Source organism: Cherax quadricarinatus, chromosome 75, assembly GCF_038502225.1.
Source record: "Cherax quadricarinatus isolate ZL_2023a chromosome 75, ASM3850222v1, whole genome shotgun sequence".
Lineage (NCBI taxonomy): Eukaryota > Metazoa > Arthropoda > Malacostraca > Decapoda > Parastacidae > Cherax > Cherax quadricarinatus.
In genome coordinates, this window is record NC_091366.1 from 12,288,812 (window position 1) to 12,312,533 (window position 23,722).

The window sequence follows — 23,722 nt, forward strand, 5'->3', positions numbered from 1 at the left end:
GTCTGGTCACCACACATTACAAAATGAACTCTGATGTCCTGGAAAACAGAGAAGGATGATCATGTTGATCTTATGTATAAGAAATCTTTCTTACGATGACTGAGGCAACTGCAGTGATTCAATGATCCAGTCACGTCTTTCGAAGAGGCTTCGGATTGCATCTGAAATTAATGAGTCCATCATTTTCCCCCAACTGGTGGTTGTGGGGTGGTGATGGTGATGGTGGGATGGTGGTGATGGTGGTAGTGGGGTGGTGGTGTAGTGAACAAGTTGCCTGGTTTCGCCAGTGTGGGCAGCACAGGAGTCACTGTTGGTGGGAGTATATCCTGACCACCACCACCATCACCACTACCACCGCTCCAGCAGTCTCTTTCCCCGCTCCAACACACACACACACACACACACGCGCGCCATCTCCACCACACACCACCAGTCTTCACCTCACCAGAAAGCGAGAACGTTGACCAGTCTCACAGCTAAGAGCCCAACGTGTGTTACATCTCAACTCCTAGAAAATGCTGACGTTGTTGAAGAGACGTAGTGACTTGTGTACAGAAAATGTGGTGTTGTAGTGTGTTGAGTGTATAGTGAGGTGGGTGTAGAAGGGGTGTGAGACGACACAAGTGTAGCTATAGCCAGGAAGGTCAGTACCCTCATCCACCCAACCTGCCTGTATCTGACATACTTAGCCTGCCTGCAGGTGACACAGCTATCCTGCCTGCAGGTGACACAGCCATCCTGCCTGCAGGTGACACAGCCATCCTGCCTGCAGGTGATACAGCCATCCTGCCTGCAGGTAATACAACCATCCTGCCCGCAGGTGACACAGCCATCCCATCTGCAGGTAACACAGCCATCCTGCCTGCAGGTGACACAGTCATCTTACCTGCAGGTGACACAGCCAACCTGCCTGTAGGTGACACACAGCCATATTGCCTGCAGGTGACACAGTCATCCTACCTGCAGGTGACACAGTCAACCTGCCTGTAGGTGACACACAGCCATATTGCCTGCAGGTGACACACAGTCATCCTGCCTGCAGGTGACACACAGCCATCCTACCTGCAGGTGAGACAGCCAGCCTGCTAACAAGTGACACAGCCATCTTAAATGCAGGTGACACATCCAGCCTGCCTGTAGATGACACACAGCCATCCTGCCTGCAGGTGACACAGCCATCAAGCCTGCAGGTGACACACAACCATCCTACGTGCAGGTGACACAGCCAGCCTGCCTGTTGGTGACATACCCATCATACCTGCAGGTGACACATAGCCAGCCTGAATGGTTGGTGACACAGCCATCATACCTGCAGGTGACACACAGCTAGCCTGCCTGTAGGTGACACACAGCCAGCCTGCCTGTTGGTGACATACCCATCATACCTGCAGGTGACACATAGCCAGCCTGCCTGTTGGTGACATACCCATCATACCTGAAGGTGGCACATAGCCAGCCTGCCTGTTGGTGACACAGCCATCATACTTGCAGGTGACGCACAGCTAGCCTGCCTGTAGGTGACACACAGCCAGCCTGCTTGCAGTTGATACACAGCCAGCCTGCAGGTCACACACAGTCAACCTGCCTGTAGGTGACACACAGCTAGCCTGTCTGCAAGTGACAGACAGCCTGACTGTAGATGACACACAGCCATCCTGTCTGCAGGTGACACAGCCAGCCTGCCTGTTGGTGACACAGCCAGCCTGCCTGCAGGTGACACACAGACACCCTGCCTACAGGTGACACACACCCATCCTGCCTCAAGATGACACTCAGCCAGCCTGCCTGCAGGTGGCAGTCATCCTGCCTGCAGGTGACACACAGTCAGCCTGACTGTTGGTGACACAGCCATCCTACCTGCAGGTGACACACAGCCAGCCTGCCCGTAGGTGATACACAGCCAGCCTGCAGGTGACACCCATCCTGCCTGTAGGTGACACACAGCCATCCTGCCTACATGTGACACACACCCATATAGCCTGCAGGTGACACACACTCATCCTGCCTGCAGGTGACACACACGTCCTGCTTACAGGTGACACACACCCATCCTGCCTGCAGGTGACACACACCCATCCTGCCTACATGTGACACACACCCATCCTGCCTGCAGGTGACACACACCCATCCTGCCTACATGTGACACACACCCATCCTGCCTGCAGGTGACACACAGCCATCCTGCCTGCAGGTGACACACACCCATCCTGCCATGCAGGTGACACACACGCATCCTGCCTGCAGGTGACACACACCCATCCTGCCTGCAGGTGACACACACCCATCCTGCCTGCAGGTGACACACAGCCATCATGTCTGCAGGTGACACACAGCCATCCTGCCTGCAGGTGACACACAGCCATCCTGCCTGCAGGTGACACATACCCATCCTGCCTGCAGGTGACACACACCCATCCTGCCTGCAGGTGACACACACCCATCCTGCCTGCAGGTAACACACACCCATCCTGCCTGCAGGTGACACACACCTATCCTGCCTGCAGGTGACACACACCCATCCTGCCTGCAGGTGACACACAGCCATCCTGCCTGCAGGTGACACACACCCATCCTGCCATGCAGGTGACACACACGCATCCTGCCTGCAGGTGACACACACCCATCCTGCCTGCAGGTGACACACACCCATCCTGCCTGCAGGTGACACACAGCCATCATGTCTGCAGGTGACACACAGCCATCCTGCCTGCAGGTGACACATACCCATCCTGCCTGCAGGTGACACACACCCATCCTGCCTGCAGGTGACACACACCCATCCTGCCTGCAGGTAACACACACCCATCCTGCCTGCAGGTGACACACACCCATCCTGCCTGCAGGTGACACACACCCATCCTGCCTGCAGGTGACACACAGCCATCCTGCCTGCAGGTGACACACAGCCATCCTGTCTGCAGGTGACACACAGCCAGCCTGCCTGTTGGTGACAGCCATCCTGCCTGCAGGTGACACACAGCCATCCTGCCTGCAAATGATACACAGCCACCAGCCTGTCTGCAGGTGACACACAGACATCCTGCCTGCAGGTGACACACAGCCATCCTGCCTGCGGGTGAAACACAGCCTGCCTGCCTGTTGATGACACAGCCATCCTACCTGCAGGTGACACAGCCAGCCTACCTGCAGGTGACACCCATCCTGCCTACATGTGACACACTCATCCTGCCTGCAGGTGACAAATACCCATCCTGATTACAGGTGACACATACCAATCCTGCCTGCAGGTGACACACCCATCCTGCCTGCAGGTGACATACAACCATTCTGCCTGCAGGTGACACAGCCATCCTACCTGCAGGTAACCTAAGCATCCTACCAGCAGGTAACCTAAGCATCCTACCAGCAGGTAATACAACCATCCTACAAGCAGGTAACACAAGCATCCTACCAGCAGGTAACACAACCATCCTATCTGCAGGTAACACAACCATCCTACCAACAGGTAACACAACCATCCTATCAGCAGGTAACACAACCATCCTACCAGCAGGTAACACAAACATCCTACCAGCTGGTAACACAAGCATCCTACCAGCAGGTAACACAACCATCCTACCTGCAGGTAACACAACCATCCTACCAGCAGGTAACACAACCAGCCTACCAGCAGGTAACACAACCATCCTACCTGCAGGTAACACAACCATCCTACCTGCAGGTAACACAACCATCCTACCTGCAGGTAACAACCATCCTACCAGCAGGTAACACAACCATCCTACCTGCAGGTAACACAAATATCCTACCAGCAGGTAACACAACCATCCTACCTGCAGGTAACACAACCATCCTACCAGCAGGTAACACAAACATCATACCAGCACGTAACACAAGCATCCTACCTGCAGGTAACACAACCATCCTACCAGCAGGTAACACAACCATCCTACCAGCAGGTAACACAACCATCCTACCAGCAGGTAACACAAGCATCCTACCAGCAGGTAACACAAGCATCCTACCAGCAGGTAACACAAGCATCCTACCAGCAGGTAACACAACCATCCTACCAGCAGGTAACACAAGCATCCTATCAGCAGGTAACACAAGCATCCTACCAGCAGATAACACAACCATCCTATCAGCAGGTAACACAAGCATCCTACTAGCAGGTAACACAACCATCCTACCAGCAGGTAACACAACCATCCTACCAGCAGGTAACACAAGAATCCTACAGCAGGTAACACAACCATCCTACCAGCAGGTAACACAAGCATTCTACCAGCAGGTAACACAACCATCCTATCAGCAGGTAACACAACCATCCTACCTGCAGGTAACACAACCATCCTACCAGCAGGTAACACAACCATCCTACCAGCAGGTAACACAAGAATCCTACCAGCAGGTAACACAACCATCCTACCAGCATGTAACACAAGCTTCCTACCAGCTGATAACACAGCCATCCTACATGCTGATAACACAACCATCCTACAAGCTGATAACACAACCATCCTACAAGCTGATAACACAACCATCCTACAAGCTGATAACAACCACCCTACCAGCAGGTAACACAAACATCCTACCAGCAGGTAACACAACCATCCTACCAGCCTGTAACACAACCATCCTACCTGCAGGTAACACAACAATATTACCAGCAGGTAACACAACCATCCTACCTGCAGGTAACACAACCATCCTACCAGCAGGTAACACAACCATCCTACTTGCAGGTAACACAACCATCCTACCAGCAGGTAACACAACCATCCTACATGCAGGTAACACAACCATCCTACCTGCAAGTAACACAACCATCCTACCAGCAGGTAACATAACCATCCTACCAGCAGGTAACACAACCATCCTACCTGCAGGTAACACAACCATCCTACCAGCAGGTAACAACCATCCTACCTGCAGGTAACAACCATCCTACTTGCAGGTAACACAACCATCCTACCAGCAGGTAACACAACCATCCTACCTGCAGGTAACACAACCATCCTATCTGCAGGTAACACAAGCATCCTACCAACAGGTAACACAACCATCCTACCAGTAGGTAACACAACCATCCTACCTGCAGGTAACACAACCATCCTACCAGTAGGTAACACAACCATCCTACCTGCAGGTAACACAACCATCCTACCTGCAGGTAACACAACCATCCTACCTGAAGACAACACAACCATCCTACCTGCAGGTAAGACAACCATCCTACCAGCAGGTAACACAACCATCCTACCTGCAGGTAACAACCATCCTACCTGCAGGTAACACAACCATCCTACCTGCAGGTAACAACCATCCTACCTGCAGGTAACACAACCATCCTACCTGCAGGTAACACAACCATCCTACCAGCAGGTAACACAAACATCCTACCAGCTGGTAACACAAGCATCCTACCAGCAGGTAACACAACCATCCTACCTGCAGGTAACACAACCATCCTACAAGCAGGTAACACAACCAGCCTACCAGCAGGTAACACTACCAGCCTACCAGCAGGTAACACAACCATCCTACCTGCAGGTAACACAACCATCCTACCTGCAGGTAACAACCATCCTACCTGCAGGTAACACAACCATCCTACCTGCAGGTAAGACAACCATCCTACCTGCAGGTAAGACTACCATCCTACCTGCAGGTAACACAACCATCCTACCTGCAGGTAACACAACCATCCTACCTGCAGGTAACACAACCATCCTACCTGCAGGTAACACAACCATCCTACCAGCAGGTAAGACAACCATCCTACCAGCGGGTAAGACAACCATCCTACCTGCGGGTAAGACAACCATCCTACCTGAAGGTAAGACAACCATCCTACCTGCAGGTAAGACAACCATTCTACCTGTAGGTAAGACAACCATCCTACCTGCAGGTAAGACAACCATCCTACCTGCAGGTAAGACAACCATCCTACCTGCAGGTACCACAACCATCCTACCTGCAGGTAAGACAACCATCCTACCTGTAGGTAAGACAACCATCATACCTGCAGGTAACACAACCATCCTACCTGCAGGTAAGACAGCCATCCTACCTGCAGGTAAGACAACCATCCGACCTGCTGGTAAGACAACCATCCTACCTGCAGGTAACACAACCATCCTACCAGCAGGTAATACAACCATCCTACCAGCGGGTAAGATAACCATCCTACCTGCGGGTAAGACAACCATCCTACCTGCAGGTAAGACAACCATCCTACCTGCAGGTAAGACAACCATCCTACCTGTAGGTAAGACAACCATCCTACCTGCAGGTAAGACAACCATCCTACCTGCAGGTAAGCCAACCATCCTACCTGCAGGTAAGACAACCATCCTACCTGCAGGTAACAGAACCATCCTACCTGCAGGTAAGACAACCATCCTACCTGCAGGTAACACAACCATCCTACCAGCAGGTAATACAACCATCCTACCAGCGGGTAAGATAACCATCCTACCTGCGGGTAAGACAACCATCCTACCTGCAGGTAAGACAACCATCCTACCTGCAGGCAAGACAACCATCCTACCTGTAGGTAAGACAACCATCCTACCTGCAGGTAAGACAACCATCCTACCTGCAGGTAAGACAACCATCCTACCTGCAGGTAACACAACCATCCTACCTGCAGGTAACACAACCATCCTACCTGCAGGTAAGACAACCATCCTACCTGCAGGTAAGACAACCATCCTACCTGCAGGTAACACAACCATCCTACCTGCAGGTAAGACAACCATCCTACCTGCAGGTAACACAACCATCCTACCTGCAGGTAAGACAACCATCCTACCTGCAGGTAACACAACCATTCTACCTGCAGGTAAGACAACCATCCTACCTGCAGGTAACACAACCATTCTACCTGCAGGTAAGACAACCATCCTACCTGCAGGTAACACAACCATTCTACCTGCAGGTAAGACAACCATTCTACTAGCCACGTCTCATCTTACAAACTTTCCAGGACTGCCACCCACGCTGGACTTACTGTTCCAGTATCAGTGACCTGCTTCAAGCATCACCCAGAATACACCACCTCCTTGGAAGGTGGTAAAGAATCATTACATCTTCGTGGGACATCTTCACCATGACCAGACTTCAGGTAACACACTTTCTTCAAGTCTAAATCATACATCGCTTCAGGTGACGCATCTTCTTCAAGTCTAAATTATATTTCGCCTTAATAAGTCTTATAAATGACAGGTTAAACTATTTTTAGTAATAAAGTTAGGTTAGGTAAGGTCTGTCAGGAAACAAGTGTTGCCTGACGTGGGTCTTAGTCATATGATGACCCAAAGCTGGAGCTTTTGGCCATCTGACCGAGGCCTTCCACTGGCTTACCCCTCCACCCCTTTAACAATCATGATTATGATAATAACCATATTTAAGTTGTAATAAGTTAATTTATCACTGATGTATAAGTAGCAGAAGCGAAAAAAATATGTATACTACATGCATCTCTTAACTTGTGGTTCAGCTGGCAGCGGCCTTAGCTCACACGCTGAGGGACCGTGATTCGACTACCGGACGTGTGTTTCCCTGCACTTGTTGTCCCTGTTTACCTAGTATTATGTAGGTACCTGGGTGTTAGTAACCTTACACCTGCTACCCCTGTTTACCTAGTATTATGTAGGTACCTGGGTGTTAGTTACCTTACACCTGCTGCCCTTGTTTACCTAGTATTATGTAGGTATCTGGGTGTTAGTAACCTTACACTTGCTACCCCTGTTTACTTAGTATTATGTAGGTACCTGGGTGTTAGCTACCTTGCACATGTTGCCCCTGCACACATTGCAGTAGGTACCTGGGTGTTAGGCAACAGGTGTGGGTCACATCCTGGGGGACAAGATTAAAGGACATTAAATACAGGTCTAGCATGGGCCAGGAGGTCTAGCATGGGCCAGAAGGTCTAGCATGGGTCAGGAAGTCTAGCATGGGCTAGGAGGTCTAGCATGGGCCAGGAAGTCTAGCATGGGCCAGAAGGTCTAGCATGGGTCAGGAAGTCTAGCATGGGCTAGGAGGTCTAGCATGGGCCAGGAAGTCTAGCATGGGCCAGGAGGTCTAGCATGGGCCAGGAAGTCTAGCATGGGCCAGGAGGTCTAGCATGGGTCAGGAAGTCTAGCATGGGCCAGGAGGTCTAGCATGGGCCAGGAAGTCTAGCATGGGCCAGGAGGTCTAGCATGGGTCAGGAAGTCTAGCATGGGCCAGGAGGTCTAGCATGGGCCAGAAGGTCTAGCATGGGTCAGGAAGTCTAGCATGGGCTAGGAGGTCTAGCATGGGCCAGGAAGTCTAGCATGGGCCAGGAAGTCTAGCATGGGCCAGGAGGTCTAGCATGGGCCAGGAAGTCTAGCATGGGCCAGGAGGTCTAGCATGGGTCAGGAAGTCTAGCATGGGCCAGGAGGTCTAGCATGGGCCAGGAGGTCTAGCATGGGTCAGGAAGTCTAGCATGGGCCAGGAGGTCTAGCATGGGCCAGGAGGTCTAGCATGGGCCAGGAGGTCTAGCATGGGTCAGGAAGTCTAGCATGGGCCAGGAGGTCTATCATGGGCCAGGAAGTCTAGCATGAGCCAGGAAGTCTAGCATGGGCCAGGAGGTCTATCATGGGCCAGGAAGTCTAGCATGAGCCAGGAGGTCTAGCATGGGTCAGGAAGTCTAGCATGTGCCAGGAAGTCTAGCATGGGCCAGGAGGTCTAGCATGGGCCAGGAGGTCTAGCATGGGCTACCTGTAGCATGGACCAGGAGATCTATCATGGGCTACCTGTAGCATGGACCAGGAGATCTATCATGGGCTATGTGTAGCATGGACCAGGAGATCTATCATGGGCTATGTGTAGCATGGACCAGGAGATCTATCATGGGCTACATGTAGCATGGACCAGGAGATCTATCATGGGCTATGTGTAGCATGGACCAGGAGATCTATCATGGGCTATGTGTAGCATGGACCAGGAGATCGATCATGGGCAACATGTAGCATGGACCAGGAGATCTATCATGGGCTATGTGTAGCATGGACCAGGAGATCTATCATGGGCTATGTGTAGCATGGACCAGGAGATCTATCATGGGCTATGTGTAGCATGGACCAGGAGATCTATCATGGGCTATGTGTAGCATGGACCAGGAGATCTATCATGGGCTATGTGTAGCATGGACCAGGAGATCGATCATGGGCTACATGTAGCATGGACCAGGAGATCTATCATGGGCTATGTGTAGCATGGACCAGGAGATCTATCATGGGCTATGTGTAGCATGGACCAGGAGATCTATCATGGGCTATGTGTAGCATGGACCAGGAGATCGATCATGGGCTACGTGTAGGATGGACCAGGAGATCTATCATGGGCTACGTGTAGGATGGACCAGATCTATCATGGGCTGTGTAGCATGGACCAGATCTATCATGGGCTACGTGTAGCATGGACCAGATCTATCATGGGCTATGTGTAGCATGGACCAGGAGATCTATCATGGGCTACGTGTAGCATGGACCAGGAGATTTATCATGGGTAGCGTGTAGCATGGACCAGGAGATCTATCATGGGCTATGTGTAGCATGGATCAGGAGATCTATCATGGGCTATGTGTAGCATGGACCAGATCTATCATGGGCTATGTGTAGCATGGACCAGGAGATCTATCATGGGCTATGTGTAGCATGGACCAGGAGATCTATCATGGGCTGTGTAGCATGGACCAGATCTATCATGGGCTATGTGTAGCATGGACCAGGAGATCTATCATGGGCTATGTGTAGCATGGATCAGGAGATCTATCATGGGCTATGTGTAGCATGGACCAGGAGATCTATCATGGGCTATGTGTAGCATGGACCAGGAGATCTATCATGGGCTATGTGTAGCATGGACCAGGAGATCTATCATGGGCTATGTGTAGCATGGACCAGGAGATCGATCATGGGCTACATGTAGCATGGACCAGGAGATCTATCATGGGCTATGTGTAGCATGGACCAGGAGATCTATCATGGGCTATGTGTAGCATGGACCAGGAGATCTATCATGGGCTATGTGTAGCATGGACCAGGAGATCTATCATGGGCTACGTGTAGGATGGACCAGGAGATTTATCATGGGCTACGTGTAGGATGGACCAGATCTATCATGGGCTGTGTAGCATGGACCAGATCTATCATGGGCTACGTGTAGCATGGACCAGATCTATCATGGGCTATGTGTAGCATGGACCAGGAGATCTATCATGGGCTACGTGTAGCATGGACCAGGAGATCTATCATGGGTAGCGTGTAGCATGGACCAGGAGATCTATCATGGGCTATGTATAGCATGGATCAGGAGATCTATCATGGGCTGTGTAGCATGGACCAGATCTATCATGGGCTATGTGTAGCATGGACCAGGAGATCTATCATGGGCTATGTGTAGCATGGACCAGGAGATCTATCATGGGCTGTGTAGCATGGACCAGATCTATCATGGGCTATGTGTAGCATGGACCAGGAGATCTATCATGGGCTATGTGTAGCATGGATCAGGAGATCTATCATGGGCTATGTGTAGCATGGACCAGGAGATCTATCATGGGCTACGTGTAGCATGGACCAGGAGATCTATCATGGGCTATGTGTAGCATGGACCAGGAGATCTATCATGGGCTATGTGTAGCATGGACCAGGAGATCGATCATGGGCTACATGTAGCATGGACCAGGAGATCTATCATGGGCTATGTGTAGCATGGACCAGGAGATCTATCATGGGCTACGTGTAGCATGGACCAGGAGATCTATCATGGGCTATGTGTATCATGGACCAGGAGATCTATCATGGGCTACGTGTAGCATGGACCAGGAGATCTATCATGGGCTACGTGTAGCACAGACCAGGAGATGTAGTACTGGTCAAGGTTAGTATGGAAGGTAACGTGTAGCCTGGTACATAAGGTGCAGCCTCCGCCATGTTGTACATGACTGGTATACAGTATCGACAAGATAAAGGTGAAACATCTGGACATGAAAGTTAAGACACATGTGCAACATCTGGGTATCTTTATTGTAGACGTTTCGCCATCCAGTGACTTTATCAATACAAGGACATGATGGGAAGACTGTAGAACTATATACAAAACACTAGGGGACTGACTGCCTCATTTTTTGTATATAGTACTACTGTCTTCCAAACATGTTCTTGATTTTGTATTGAGGAACAATAAGACACAATATCGTGATTGGAACAATATGCAAATAACCCGCACATATCTATAATTCTACAAGTACATGTACAAAGTATACAGACCATAGCTGACATCAATGACATACTACTATATAGAAAGCCGCTTGTTATGCTGAATATTTCCTGCAAATTAGGTCAGTTTTGTCCCAGGATGCGACCCACACCAGTCCACTAACACCCAGGTACGTATTTTACTGATGGGTGAACATGGACAACCGGTGTAAAGAAACGCCCAATATTTCCACCCTTGCCGGGAATCGAACCCGGACACCACCGTGTGAAGCGAGAGCTTTTGCCACCAGGTCACGGGGCGGATTAGAGAGTTGTGCAAGAAAGGTATAAAATACCGACAATATGTAAGTTAAGACACATGTGCAACATCTGGATATCTTTATTGTAGACGTTTCGCCATCCAGTTACTTTATCAATACAGATTCTAGGACATAATTAGAAGACAGTAGAACTATATACAAAAGATGAGGTAATCAGTCCCTCAGCCTTGAAGTAAGTGTTCACAACATCGTGGTGGAGGAAAATCTGGAGTAAAGGCAAGAAGACTGGCGGTTATATAGGCGTCAGTGGATAAGGACGTGTAGCTGACGAGGACATAGTCACTGGTAGCGGGATTCCCCAGTGGAAGTAGGTCCTTCACAAAGGGATGGGTTAGTTGCAGCAGCCGTGAAGAAGGTCTTGTAGATGTCCTCTGAACCAAGATTCCATGATGTTGCAGTGTCTGACAAGTTGTGCAAGAAAGGTATAAAATACCGACGTCTGCTGCCCGTCCTTATCCACTGACGCCTATATAACCGCCAGTCTTCTTGCCTTTGCTCCAGATTCTCCTCCACCACGATGCTGTGAACACTAACTCCAAGGCTGAGGGACTGATTACCTCATCTTTTGTATATAGTTCTACTGTCTCCCTATTATGTCCTGGAATCTGTATTGATAAAGCCACTGGATGGCGAAACGTCTACAATAAAGATATCCAGATGTTGCACATGTGTCTTAACTTTCGGATTAGAGAGGAGAGGGGAGAGAAGCTTACGACCTCTCTCGTCCCGTCCCTGCCACCTTGCCTACACTGTATATACAGGCTCCTTCTCTTCTTGACTCACGAAATCGTAATGACACGATTGCAAACAAACCATACCACGGGTGGGGATAGAACCCGCGATTAGAGAGTCTCAAAACTCCAGACCGTCGCGTTAGCCACTGGACCAGCTAGCCACAATAAGATTCATCCAACTAGGTATATTTCTACACCATAGGAAGGTTAGCATAGGCACCACTGTGGCCACAAATGCAAGTTTTTACAGACGAATCTCCAGCTAGCGTGGCCGTGACGAACTCTAGCTCAAGTCCCCTCAAAGCCGTTAACATGACTCACGAAATCGTAATGACACGATTGCAAACAAACCATACCACTGGCGGGGATAGAACCTGCGATCAGAGAGTCTCAAAATTCCAGACCGTCGCGTTAGCATTTGTGGTCACAGTGATGCCTATGCTAACCTTCCTATGGTGTAGAAATATACCTAGTTGGACGAATCCTATTGTGGCTAGCTGGTCCAGTGGCTAACGCGACGGTCTGGAGTTTTGAGACTCTGATCGCGGGTTCTATCCCCACCCGTGGTATGGTTTCCTTCTCTTCTTTCTACAACTAGAAAAATAACCCTAATTTTTTAAGGGTTGGAGGGGTAAGTCAGCGGAAGGTCTCCGTCAGATGACCAAAAGCTCTAGCTGTGGGTCGTTATATGACTAAGACCAGCGTCAGGAAGCACTTGTCCTATTTCCTGACAAACCTTACCAACCAATCTCCTTTCTGTTAGTGTGACTTTGTAAATGGTCCAAGTCGGACCCAAACGTCGTCGTAAGCTCCTCTCTCCTATGTGCGTGTTATTTGTGAATTTGTATTGATAAAGTCACTGGATGGCGAAACGTCTACAATAAAGATACCCAGATGTTGCACATGTATCTAATTCTTCATCAGCCTATGACATACCTAGCAGGCCTACCGAAGTTTACCTCCACTTATATATAAGAACATAAGCAACAAGGAACACTCCAACAGGCCTACTGGCCCATGCAAGGCAGGTCCAAGTCTCCTACCGGCTTAAGCCAATGCCCTAACCTAGTTAGGTCAGGTCACATTCACGGTACGCAGAAATTTAAACCAAGACAACAGCTAAAGCCACAATCCATCTGTTTTTGTTAGGGAAATCAATCTAACTGAAAGTATTCATTCATCTCTTACACTTACACAGAAAGAACAGGAAACAAGGAGGGGGGGGGGGGTTGGTCCGTATGTCAAAGAGTCCCTCATCTGCACGGAGTTGCTGAACACCACAAATGAGGTAGTTGAAGTTCTATCAGTAAAGATCGAGAACCAAAACCTAGTCTTGTGGTTGTATATAAGCCACCAGATGCAACCTCCCAACAGTTCAAAGAACAGCTACTGAAAATTGTCTGGAAAGCCTTCCAGCTCCATCCCCAAACATCTTGCTACTTGGTGATTTCAACCTAAGGCATACAAAATGGAATAATGTTATAGCTGAAACAATCCCCAGAGGTAGCGCAGATTAAAGGTCACACACATGAGCTACTAAGTTTCTGCGAAAAACACACCTTAAGCCAGCAGATAGTGGAGCCAACAAGACTAGAAAACACACTTGACCTTATCTTCACAAATAAAGAGGACCTGATAAGAGACATAGGAATATCAAAAACAACTAATTCCGATCACAACCTAATCGAAGTCCAGACGTACATGCATAGGGGTCCTGATCAGCAGAATACATGTACCTGTGAAGGTGTCTTCACAAAATACAACTTCAACAACAAGAACATCAACTGAGACCAGGTAAACTATGTCCTAAACGAAACATGTTGGGAAGATGTCTTAAATGACATGGATCCAAACCAGTGCCTTGAAAGGATCAACTTCCTGGCAGCTGAAGCATGTTCTGGGCATATTCACCTAAGAAAGAAGAACAGCAGGAGTAAACTGGAGAAAGACGCTCCCTCTACAGGAGACGACGAAGAGTCACTGAGCTCCTCAGGAGTGCTAGAATATCTGATACACGAAAGGAGGCGCTGACCAGGGAAGTGGAAACTATCGAACTTAAGTTAAATGACTCTTATAGGAACCAGGAGAGACAGGAGGAGCTTAAAGCTATTAGTGAAATTGAAAGAAATTCGAAATATTTCTTTTCATATGCCAAAAACAAGGCAAATACCACATCTACTATCGGGCCCTTACTCAGACAGGATGGGACTTACACAGATGACAACAAGGAAATGAGTGAAATACTGAAATCCCAGTACGACTCTGTTGAGTGAACCACTAATCAGTCTGAGGATCGATGACAAAATGATTTCTTCATGAATGAGCCTCATAACTCCATAAATGTATGCCAGATTTCCGACATTACCCTAACTCCGATAGACTTCGAAAAAGCCATTGACAACATGCCCATGCACTCAGCCCCGGGCCCAGACTCGTGGAACTCTGTATTCATTAAGAACTGCAAGAAACCCCTCTCGTGTGCCCTAAGTACACTATGGAGGAGGCGCTTGGACATGGGTGAAATTCCACATTCACTTAAAACAACGGATATAGCCCCACTCCATAAAGGTGGCAGCAAAGCATTAGCTAAGAACTATAGACCAATAGCTCTGTCGTCCCACATAAAAATCTTTGAAAGAGTGCCAAGAAGCAGGATTGCAAATCACCTGGATTCCCAAAATCAGCACAATCCAGGGCAACATGGGTTCAGGGTAGGTCGCTCCTGCCTCTCACAACTACTGGATCACTGTGATATGGCCTTGGATGCACTGGAAGAAAATCAGAATGCAGATGTAATATACACAGACTTTGCAAAAGCGTTTGACAAATGCGATCATGGCGTAATAGCGCATAAAATACGTGCTAAAGGAATAACTGAAGAGCTCTGTTCCACAAGGCACAGTACTCGCCCCGATCTTATTCCTCATCCTCATATCAGACATAGACAGAGATATACACCACAGCACAGTATCATCCTTTGCGGATGATACTAGGATCTGCATGAGGCTGTCATCTGCTGAGGACGCGGTTAACCTCCAAGAAGATATAAACAAAGTTTTCCATGGGCAACGGTAAACAATATGATGTTCCATGAGGACAAATTCCAGCTACTCCGTTATGGAAAACTGGAGGAGATAATAACTAGAACAGAGTATACTACAAACTCTGACCATACAATAGAGCGGAATAATAATGTAAGGGACCTGGGAGTAGTAATGTCTGAGGATCTCACTTTCAAGGATCACAACAGTGCCACGATCACAAGTGCAAAGAAAATGATAGGATGGATAATGAGAACATTCAAAACGAGAGATGCCAATCCAATGATGATCCTTTGCAAATCACTTGTTCTCTCTAGGCTGAAATACTGCTGTACATTAACATCTCCATTCAAAGCAGGTGAAATTGCAGATCAAGAGAGTGTACAGAGATCCTTTACTTCACGTTTAAGTTCTGTCAAGCATCTTAACTACTGGAACGCTTGGAAGCACTTGACTTGTACTCGTTGAAACGCAGGAGGGAGAGATATATCTTAATCTACACTTGGAAAATCCTGGAAGGAATGGTCTCGAATCTGCACACAGAAATCACTCCCTACGAAAGTAAAAGACTGGGCAGGCGATGCAAAATACCCCCAATTAAAAGTAGGGGCGTCATTGGTACACTAAGAGAAAACACCATAAGTGTCCGGGGCCCATGACTGTTCAACAGCCTCCCATCAAGCATTAGGGGAATTACCAATAAACCCCTGGCAGCCTTCAAGAGAGAGCTGGACAGATACCTAAAGTCAGTGCCGGATCAGCCGAGCTGTGGCTCGTACGTTGGACTGCGTGCGGCCAGTAGTAACAGCCTGGTTGATCAGGCCCTGATCCACCGAGAGACCTGGTCATGGACCGGGCCGCGGGGGCGTTGATCCCCGGAATAACCTCCAGGTAACCTCCAGATATATGTTGTTAGTTAACACATATGCAACAGTTAGGTATCTTTGTTTCGAAACGTTTCCCCTACACAGTAGTCTTCTTCAGTCGAGTACAGAAGAGTTGGTAGAAGCAGAAGAAATGTGAAGACGATGTAATCAGTCCATCAGCCTTGAAGACGTAGTTTTGAGATGGTCAGTCCCTCAGTCTGGAGAAGAGTATTTGAAGTGACAGTATGGAGACTTATATACTGTCAGGAGGTGAGATGTAGGCTACTAGCAGAAGAATGTAATCATCGAGAGGTCACGACCCTCTTAAATCCAACCATTCTCACTTATAGAATGGTTGGACTTGAGAGACACACGTGTATCAGTTAAGCGAAACGTGTCGCTTAACTGCTACACATGTTTCTTACTTATCAACTTGTCGGTATTGTATACCGCTATCATATTTATATGAGCTGTTCTAATCTCGCGAGTTACCAGGAAAACCAGAGGATGTTCCCGTTATATGTGGTGGGTTTGCTACCGGGAAGGTCGTGGCAGGAACACGTGGATGATTTTCTTCTTATTTTACCTGGAGTGTGGATGGTCAGGCTCTCCATCTGTTGTTGTGATGGTTCTCCACTTGTGCTACACTCAGATGACTGGCACTTGTTACACTCAGATGACTGGCACTTGTGTTACACTCAGATGACTGGCACTTGTGCTACACTCAGATGACTGGCACTTGTTACACTCAGATGACTGGCACTTGTGTTACACTCAGATGACTGGCACTTGTGCTGCACTCAGATGACTGGCACTTGTGCTACACTCAGATGACTTTCACTTGTTACACTCAGATGACTGGCACTTGTGTTACACTCAGATGACTGGCACTTGTGCTACACTCAGATGACTGGCACTTGTGTTACACTCAGATGACTGGCACTTGTGTTACTCTCAGATGACTGGCACTTGTGCTACACTCAGATGACTGGCACTTGTGTTACACTCAGATGACTGGCACTTGTGCTACACTCAGATGACTGGCACTTGTGTTACACTCAGATGACTGGCACTTGTGTTACACTCAGATGACTGGCACTTGTGTTACACTCAGATGACTGGCACTTGTGTTACTCTCAGATGACTGGCACTTGTGCTACACTCAGATGACTGGCACTTGTGTTACACTCAGATGACTGGCACTTGTGCTACACTCAGATGACTGGCACTTGTGTTACACTCAGATGACTGGCACTTGTGTTACACTCAGATGACTGGCACTTGTGTTACACTCAGATGACTGGCACTTGTGTTACACTCAGATGACTGGCACTTGTGTTACACTCAGATGACTGGCACTTGTGTTACACTCAGATGACTGGCACTTGTGTTACACTCAGATGACTGGCACTTGTGTTACACTCAGATGAATGGCACTTGTGTTACACTCAGATGACTGGCACTTGTGTTACACTCAGATGAATGGCACTTGTGTTACACTCAGATGACTGGCACTTGTGCTACACTCAGATGACTGGCACTTGTGTTACACTCAGATGACTGGCACTTGTGTTACACTCAGATGACTGGCACTTGTGTTACACTCAGATGACTGGCACTTGTGTTACACTCAGATGAATGGCACTTGTGTTACACTCAGATGACTGGCACTTTTGTTACACTCAGATGAATGGCACTTGTGTTACACTCAGATGAATGGCACTTGTGCTACACTCAGATGACTGGCACTTGTGTTACACTCAGATGACTGGCACTTGTGTTACACTCAGATGACTGGCACTTGTGTTACACTCAGATGAATGGCACTTGTGTTACACTCAGATGACTGGCACTTTTGTTACACTCAGATGAATGGCACTTGTGTTACACTCAGATGAATGGCACTTGTGCTACACTCAGATGACTGGCACTTGTGGGTCACACTCAGATGAATAACACTTGTGGGTTTATACCATAATTTCTCAAAAATGCAGGAACTACCATCCCGAGGGTTAGAAAGTGCGCCGCACCAACTGGCAGGTATTCTGGCCAAACACCTGTCAACACATCTAGGTACCACTACCGTAGCTCACCTGCCAAATTTTGGTGATATAATTAATACTAAATACCGATGATGATTAAGACACATGTGCAACAGTTGGGTATCTTTATTGTTGAAATGTTTCACCTATACAATAGGATTCTTCAGTCAAATACAGAGGTACACAAATAACCCGCATATAGAAGAGAGGAGCTTACGACGACGTTTCGGTCCGACTTGGACCATTTACAAAGTCACACTAACCAGAAGTGGAGCAGGACGGCTATATATAGGCAGGAAGAGGTAATGGTGGTAGTAGTAGTAGTAGTGGTGGTGGTAGTAGTATTAGTAGTAGTAGTAGTAGTAGTAGTAGTAGTAGTAGTAGTAGTAGTAGTAGTAGTAGTAGTAGTAGTAGTAGTAGTAGTAGTAGTAATAGTAGTGATAGTGGTAGTGGGGAATTAAGGAGGAGGAGCCAGTCAAATACAAAGAAAGGGGAGCACTGCAAGGAAGCTAGGTGCCCACAGAGGGAGAGCAAGTGAACAGAGGTGGGGGGAAGGGGAAGTGATGAAATAAATAATGAAGGAACAGAAACACGCGACAGAAGAAAGAAAGACAAAAAAGGAGAGGAAAGGGGAAAAGGGAAAAGAAGAAAAAATAAGGAATCAGGTTAAATCACGGGTGTTCTGAAGTTTGAAGCCGACACTGACAATGCTCTGTTCTGTCACGTCAGAGATCACAGTCATCCTATAGATTGGTCTTCCGCTAAAACTGTCTTCCCTACTTCCAACTTTAACAGTCGCCGTCTAGTTGAATCCTCTCTAATACACAACTTTCCTTGTATGAATCTTAGTCCTGGCTTCGTCTCTGTAGATGCCTTCCTCTCCCACTACATTGTAAAATGCTCCAAACTTCAGAACACTCGTGACTTAACCTGATTCCTCATTTTTCTTCTTCTCCCTTTTCCCCTTTCCTCTTTCCTTTTTTGTCTTTCTTTCTTCTGTCGCGTGTTTCTGTTCCTTTCGTATTTATTTCATCACTTCCCCTTCCCCCCCACCTCTGTGCACTTGCTCTCTCTCTGTGGGCACCTAGCTCCTTTGCAGTGCTCCCCTTTCTTTGTATTTGACTGGCTCCTCCTCCTTAATTCCCCACTACTACCACTACCACACTACTACTACTACCACCACTACTACTAATACTACCACCACTACCTCTTCCTGCCTATATATAGCCGTCCTGCTCCACTTCTGGTTAGTGTGACTTTGTAAATGGTCCAAGTCGGACCGAAACGTCGTCGTAAGCTCCTCTCTTCTATGTGCGGGTTATTTGTGTATCGTTCCAGTCACGGTATTGTGCCTTTTTTTGTTAAATACAGAGGCAGCAGGTGTAGTAGTGAAATGAAGATGATGTAATCAGTCCATCATCAACCTTGGAGAAATGAGGTAGTCAGTCCCTGAGCCTGGAGAAGAGTTCAGCTTCATGGTCTGTAACGATGTGGAGCTTCATATCGTCCCAGATCATGGATCTGAACTCTTCTCCAGGCTGAGGGACTGACTACCTCATATCTCCAACGTTGATGATGGACTGATTACATCATCTTCATTTCACTACTACACCTGCTGCCTCTGTATCTGACTGAAGAAGTCTACTGTGTAGGCAAAACGTTTCAACAGTAAAGATACCCAACTGTTGCACATGTGTCTTAATCATCAATTTGTCGGTATTTTGTACCATTTACAACATACACAACAAAACCCTGCAGTAAGGACCACTGTCTCACCTCAACTGTGACTTGACAATATTGACTCACTAAATCGTAATAACACAACTGCAAACAAATAACGGAACTGGTGGGGCTTGAACCATGGCAAGTGAATTTTTAAACTCACAGGCCAAGTGGTTAACGCACTGGCCTGCGAATTTAAAGATGAACTTGACATGGGGTTCAAATCCCACCTGTTCCATGGCTGGATAATATTGACGGTACGATACGGAAGTTAGTGTCATTACCGCTACATTGGCACGAACTCACCTGACAATGGTCCACAATGGGCCGAGATCTCGTCGAAACGTTTTTCTCCTCAGTCGAAACTTCCGGTGACTGTATAAGGGTCATAGTGTCAAAAGATTGGCCAACAATAGGGTGTGATCCAAGGTAGTGGATGGTAGCTACAATTACTTGTACAACAACAGGAAAGAGCATAGGCTTTAAACATATTAAAAAATGAACTGAGATGAATAAACTGCCAATGACTCAACAGGAGGGTGGACGAGGGGCTCCAACTGCGGTCTACAAACTGATATTGCTACACCTCCCCTCCCTCAAGGCAGGTTCCTTGACGCTAGTCAGAAGCTCTTCATCTAGGAATTGAATCTGTGCTCCAGTTCCATGAATTAAGCCTGAATACCTTCTCCCCCCCCCTCCACAGGCGCTGTATAATCCTACAGGTTTAGCGCTTCCCCATGATTATAATAATACTCCTAGCCGAGAGTGTAGGGCGTCACACTGTCAATTTACGGACCTCGGTTCCATACTTTTATTTATTCACATTAAAAAAATGGTGATTTTGAAACTAAACTCAGAAATAACTTAACACACAAGAATTTTTAATGAGGATTATTATTATACCATCAGGAAGCGCTAAACCCGTAGGATTATACAGCGCCAGTGGGGGGCATGGAAGGTATTCAGGCTCAATTCTGGGAACTGGAGCACAGATCCAATTCCCTAGATCAAGAGCCCCTCACCAGCGTCATGGAACCTCCCATGAGGGGTTTTAATTAGGAAAAAATGGAAATAAATTGTTCATGTGCATGACTCCAGGGTATAATGTGCATGTTGTTCATGACGTGACTCCAGGGTATAATGTGCATGATGTTCATGACGTGACTCCAGGGTATAATGTGCATGATGTTCATGACGTGACTCCAGGGTATAATGTGCATGATGTTCATGACGTGACTCCAGGGTATAATGTGCATGATGTTCATGACGTGACTCCAGGGTATAATGTGCATGATGTTCATGACGTGACTCCAGGGTATAATGTGCATGATGTTCATGACGTGACTCCAGGGTATAATGTGCATGATGTTCATGACGTGACTCCAGGGTATAATGTGCATGATGTTCATGACGTGACTCCAGGGTATAATGTGCATGATGTTCATGACGTGACTCCAGGGTATAATGTGCATGATGTTCATGACGTGACTCCAGGGTATAATGTGCATGATGTTCATGACGTGACTCCAGGGTATAATGTGCATGATGTTCATGACGTGACTCCAGGGTATAATGTGCATGATGTTCATGACGTGACTCCAGGGTATAATGTGCATGATGTTCATGACGTGACTCCAGGGTATAATGTGCATGATGTTCATGACGTGACTCCAGGGTATAATGTGCATGATGTTCATGACGTGACTCCAGGGTATAATGTGCATGATGTTCATGATGTGACTCCAGGGTATAATGTGCATGATGTTCATGACGTGACTCCAGGGTATAATGTGCATGATGTTCATGACGTGACTCCAGGGTATAATGTGCATGATGTTCATGACGTGACTCCAGGGTATAATGTGCATGATGTGACTCCAGGGTATAATGTGCATGTTGTTCATGACGTGACTCCAGGGTATAATGTGCATGTTGTTCATGACGTGACTCCAGGGTATAATGTGCATGATGTGACTCCAGGGTATAATGTGCATGATGTTCATGACGTGACTCCAGGGTATAATGTGCATGATGTGACTCCAGGGTATAATGTGCATGTTGTTCATGACGTGACTCCAGGGTATAATGTGCATGATGTGACTCCAGGGTCTAATGTGCATGATGACGTGACTCCAGGGTATAATGTGCATGTTGTTCATGACGTGACTCCAGGGTATAATGTGCATGATGTTCATGACGTGACTCCAGGGTATAATGTGCATGATGTTCATGACGTGACTCCAGGGTATAATGTGCATGATGTTCATGACGTGACTCCAGGGTATAATGTGCATGATGTTCATGACGTGACTCCAGGGTATAATGTGCATGATGTTCATGACGTGACTCCAGGGTATAATGTGCATGATGTTCATGACGTGACTCCAGGGTATAATGTGCATGTGCATGTTCATGACGTGACTCCAGGGTATAATGTGCATGTTGTTCATGACGTGACTCCAGGGTATAATGTGCATGATGTTCATGACGTGACTCCAGGGTATAATGTGCATGATGTTCATGACGTGACTCCAGGGTATAATGTGCATGATGTTCATGACGTGACTCCAGGGTATAATGTGCATGATGTTCATGACGTGACTCCAGGGTATAATGTGCATGATGTTCATGACGTGACTCCAGGGTATAATGTGCATGATGTTCATGACGTGACTCCAGGGTATAATGTGCATGATGTTCATGACGTGACTCCAGGGTATAATGTGCATGATGTTCATGACGTGACTCCAGGGTATAATGTGCATGTTGTTCATGACGTGACTCCAGGGTATAATGTGCATGATGTTCATGACGTGACTCCAGGGTATAATGTGCATGATGTTCATGACGTGACTCCAGGGTATAATGTGCATGATGTTCATGACGTGACTCCAGGGTATAATGTGCATGATGTTCATGACGTGACTCCAGGGTATAATGTGCATGATGTTCATGACGTGACTCCAGGGTATAATGTGCATGATGTTCATGACGTGACTCCAGGGTATAATGTGCATGACTCCAGGGTATAATGTGCATGATGTTCATGACGTGACTCCAGGGTATAATGTGCATGATGTGACTCCAGGGTATAATGTGCATGATGACGTGACTCCAGGGTATAATGTGCATGATGTTCATGACGTGACTCCAGGGTATAATGTGCATGATGTTCATGACGTGACTCCAGGGTATAATGTGCATGTTGTTCATGACGTGACTCCAGGGTATAATGTGCATGATGTTCATGACGTGACTCCAGGGTATAATGTGCATGATGTTCATGACGTGACTCCAGGGTATAATGTGCATGATGTTCATGACGTGACTCCAGGGTATAATGTGCATGTTGTTCATGACGTGACTCCAGGGTATAATGTGCATGTTGTTCATGTTCATGACGTGACTCCAGGGTATAATGTGCATGATGACGTGACTCCAGGTATAATGACATGTGACTCCAGGTTATAATGTGCATGATGTTACTGACGTGACTCCAGGGTATAATGTGCATGTTGTTCATGACGTGACTCCATGGTATAATGTGCATGTTGTTCATGTTCATGACGTGACTCCAGGGGATAATCCGCATGATGTTCATGACGTGACTCCAGGGTATAATGTGCATGTTGTTCATGACGTGACTCCAGGGTATAATGTGCATGATGTTCATGACGTGACTCCAGGGTATAATGTGCATGTTGTTCATGACGTGACTCCAGGGTATAATGTGCATGTTGTTCATGACGTGACTCCAGGGTATAATGTGCATGTTGTTCAT

At 47.5% G+C, this 23,722-nt stretch overlaps 1 protein-coding gene across 3 annotated transcripts in view; it reads left to right on the forward strand.

Annotated features, from left to right (window-relative positions):
• The first annotated feature begins 309 nt into the window (after positions 1 to 309).
• LOC128691789 (serine proteinase stubble-like) overlaps positions 310 to 23,722 on the forward strand; it is a 95,848-nt gene continuing 72,435 nt past the window's right edge. The window contains exons 1-2 of one of the 3 annotated variants that reach the window (XM_070101055.1): positions 310 to 643; positions 6,956 to 7,093. In XM_070101055.1, coding sequence (XP_069957156.1) covers positions 7,079 to 7,093 — 15 coding nt within the window. In that variant the 5' untranslated portion in view covers positions 310 to 643; positions 6,956 to 7,078. The other 2 variants (XM_070101053.1, XM_070101054.1) reach the window with 2 other exon arrangements.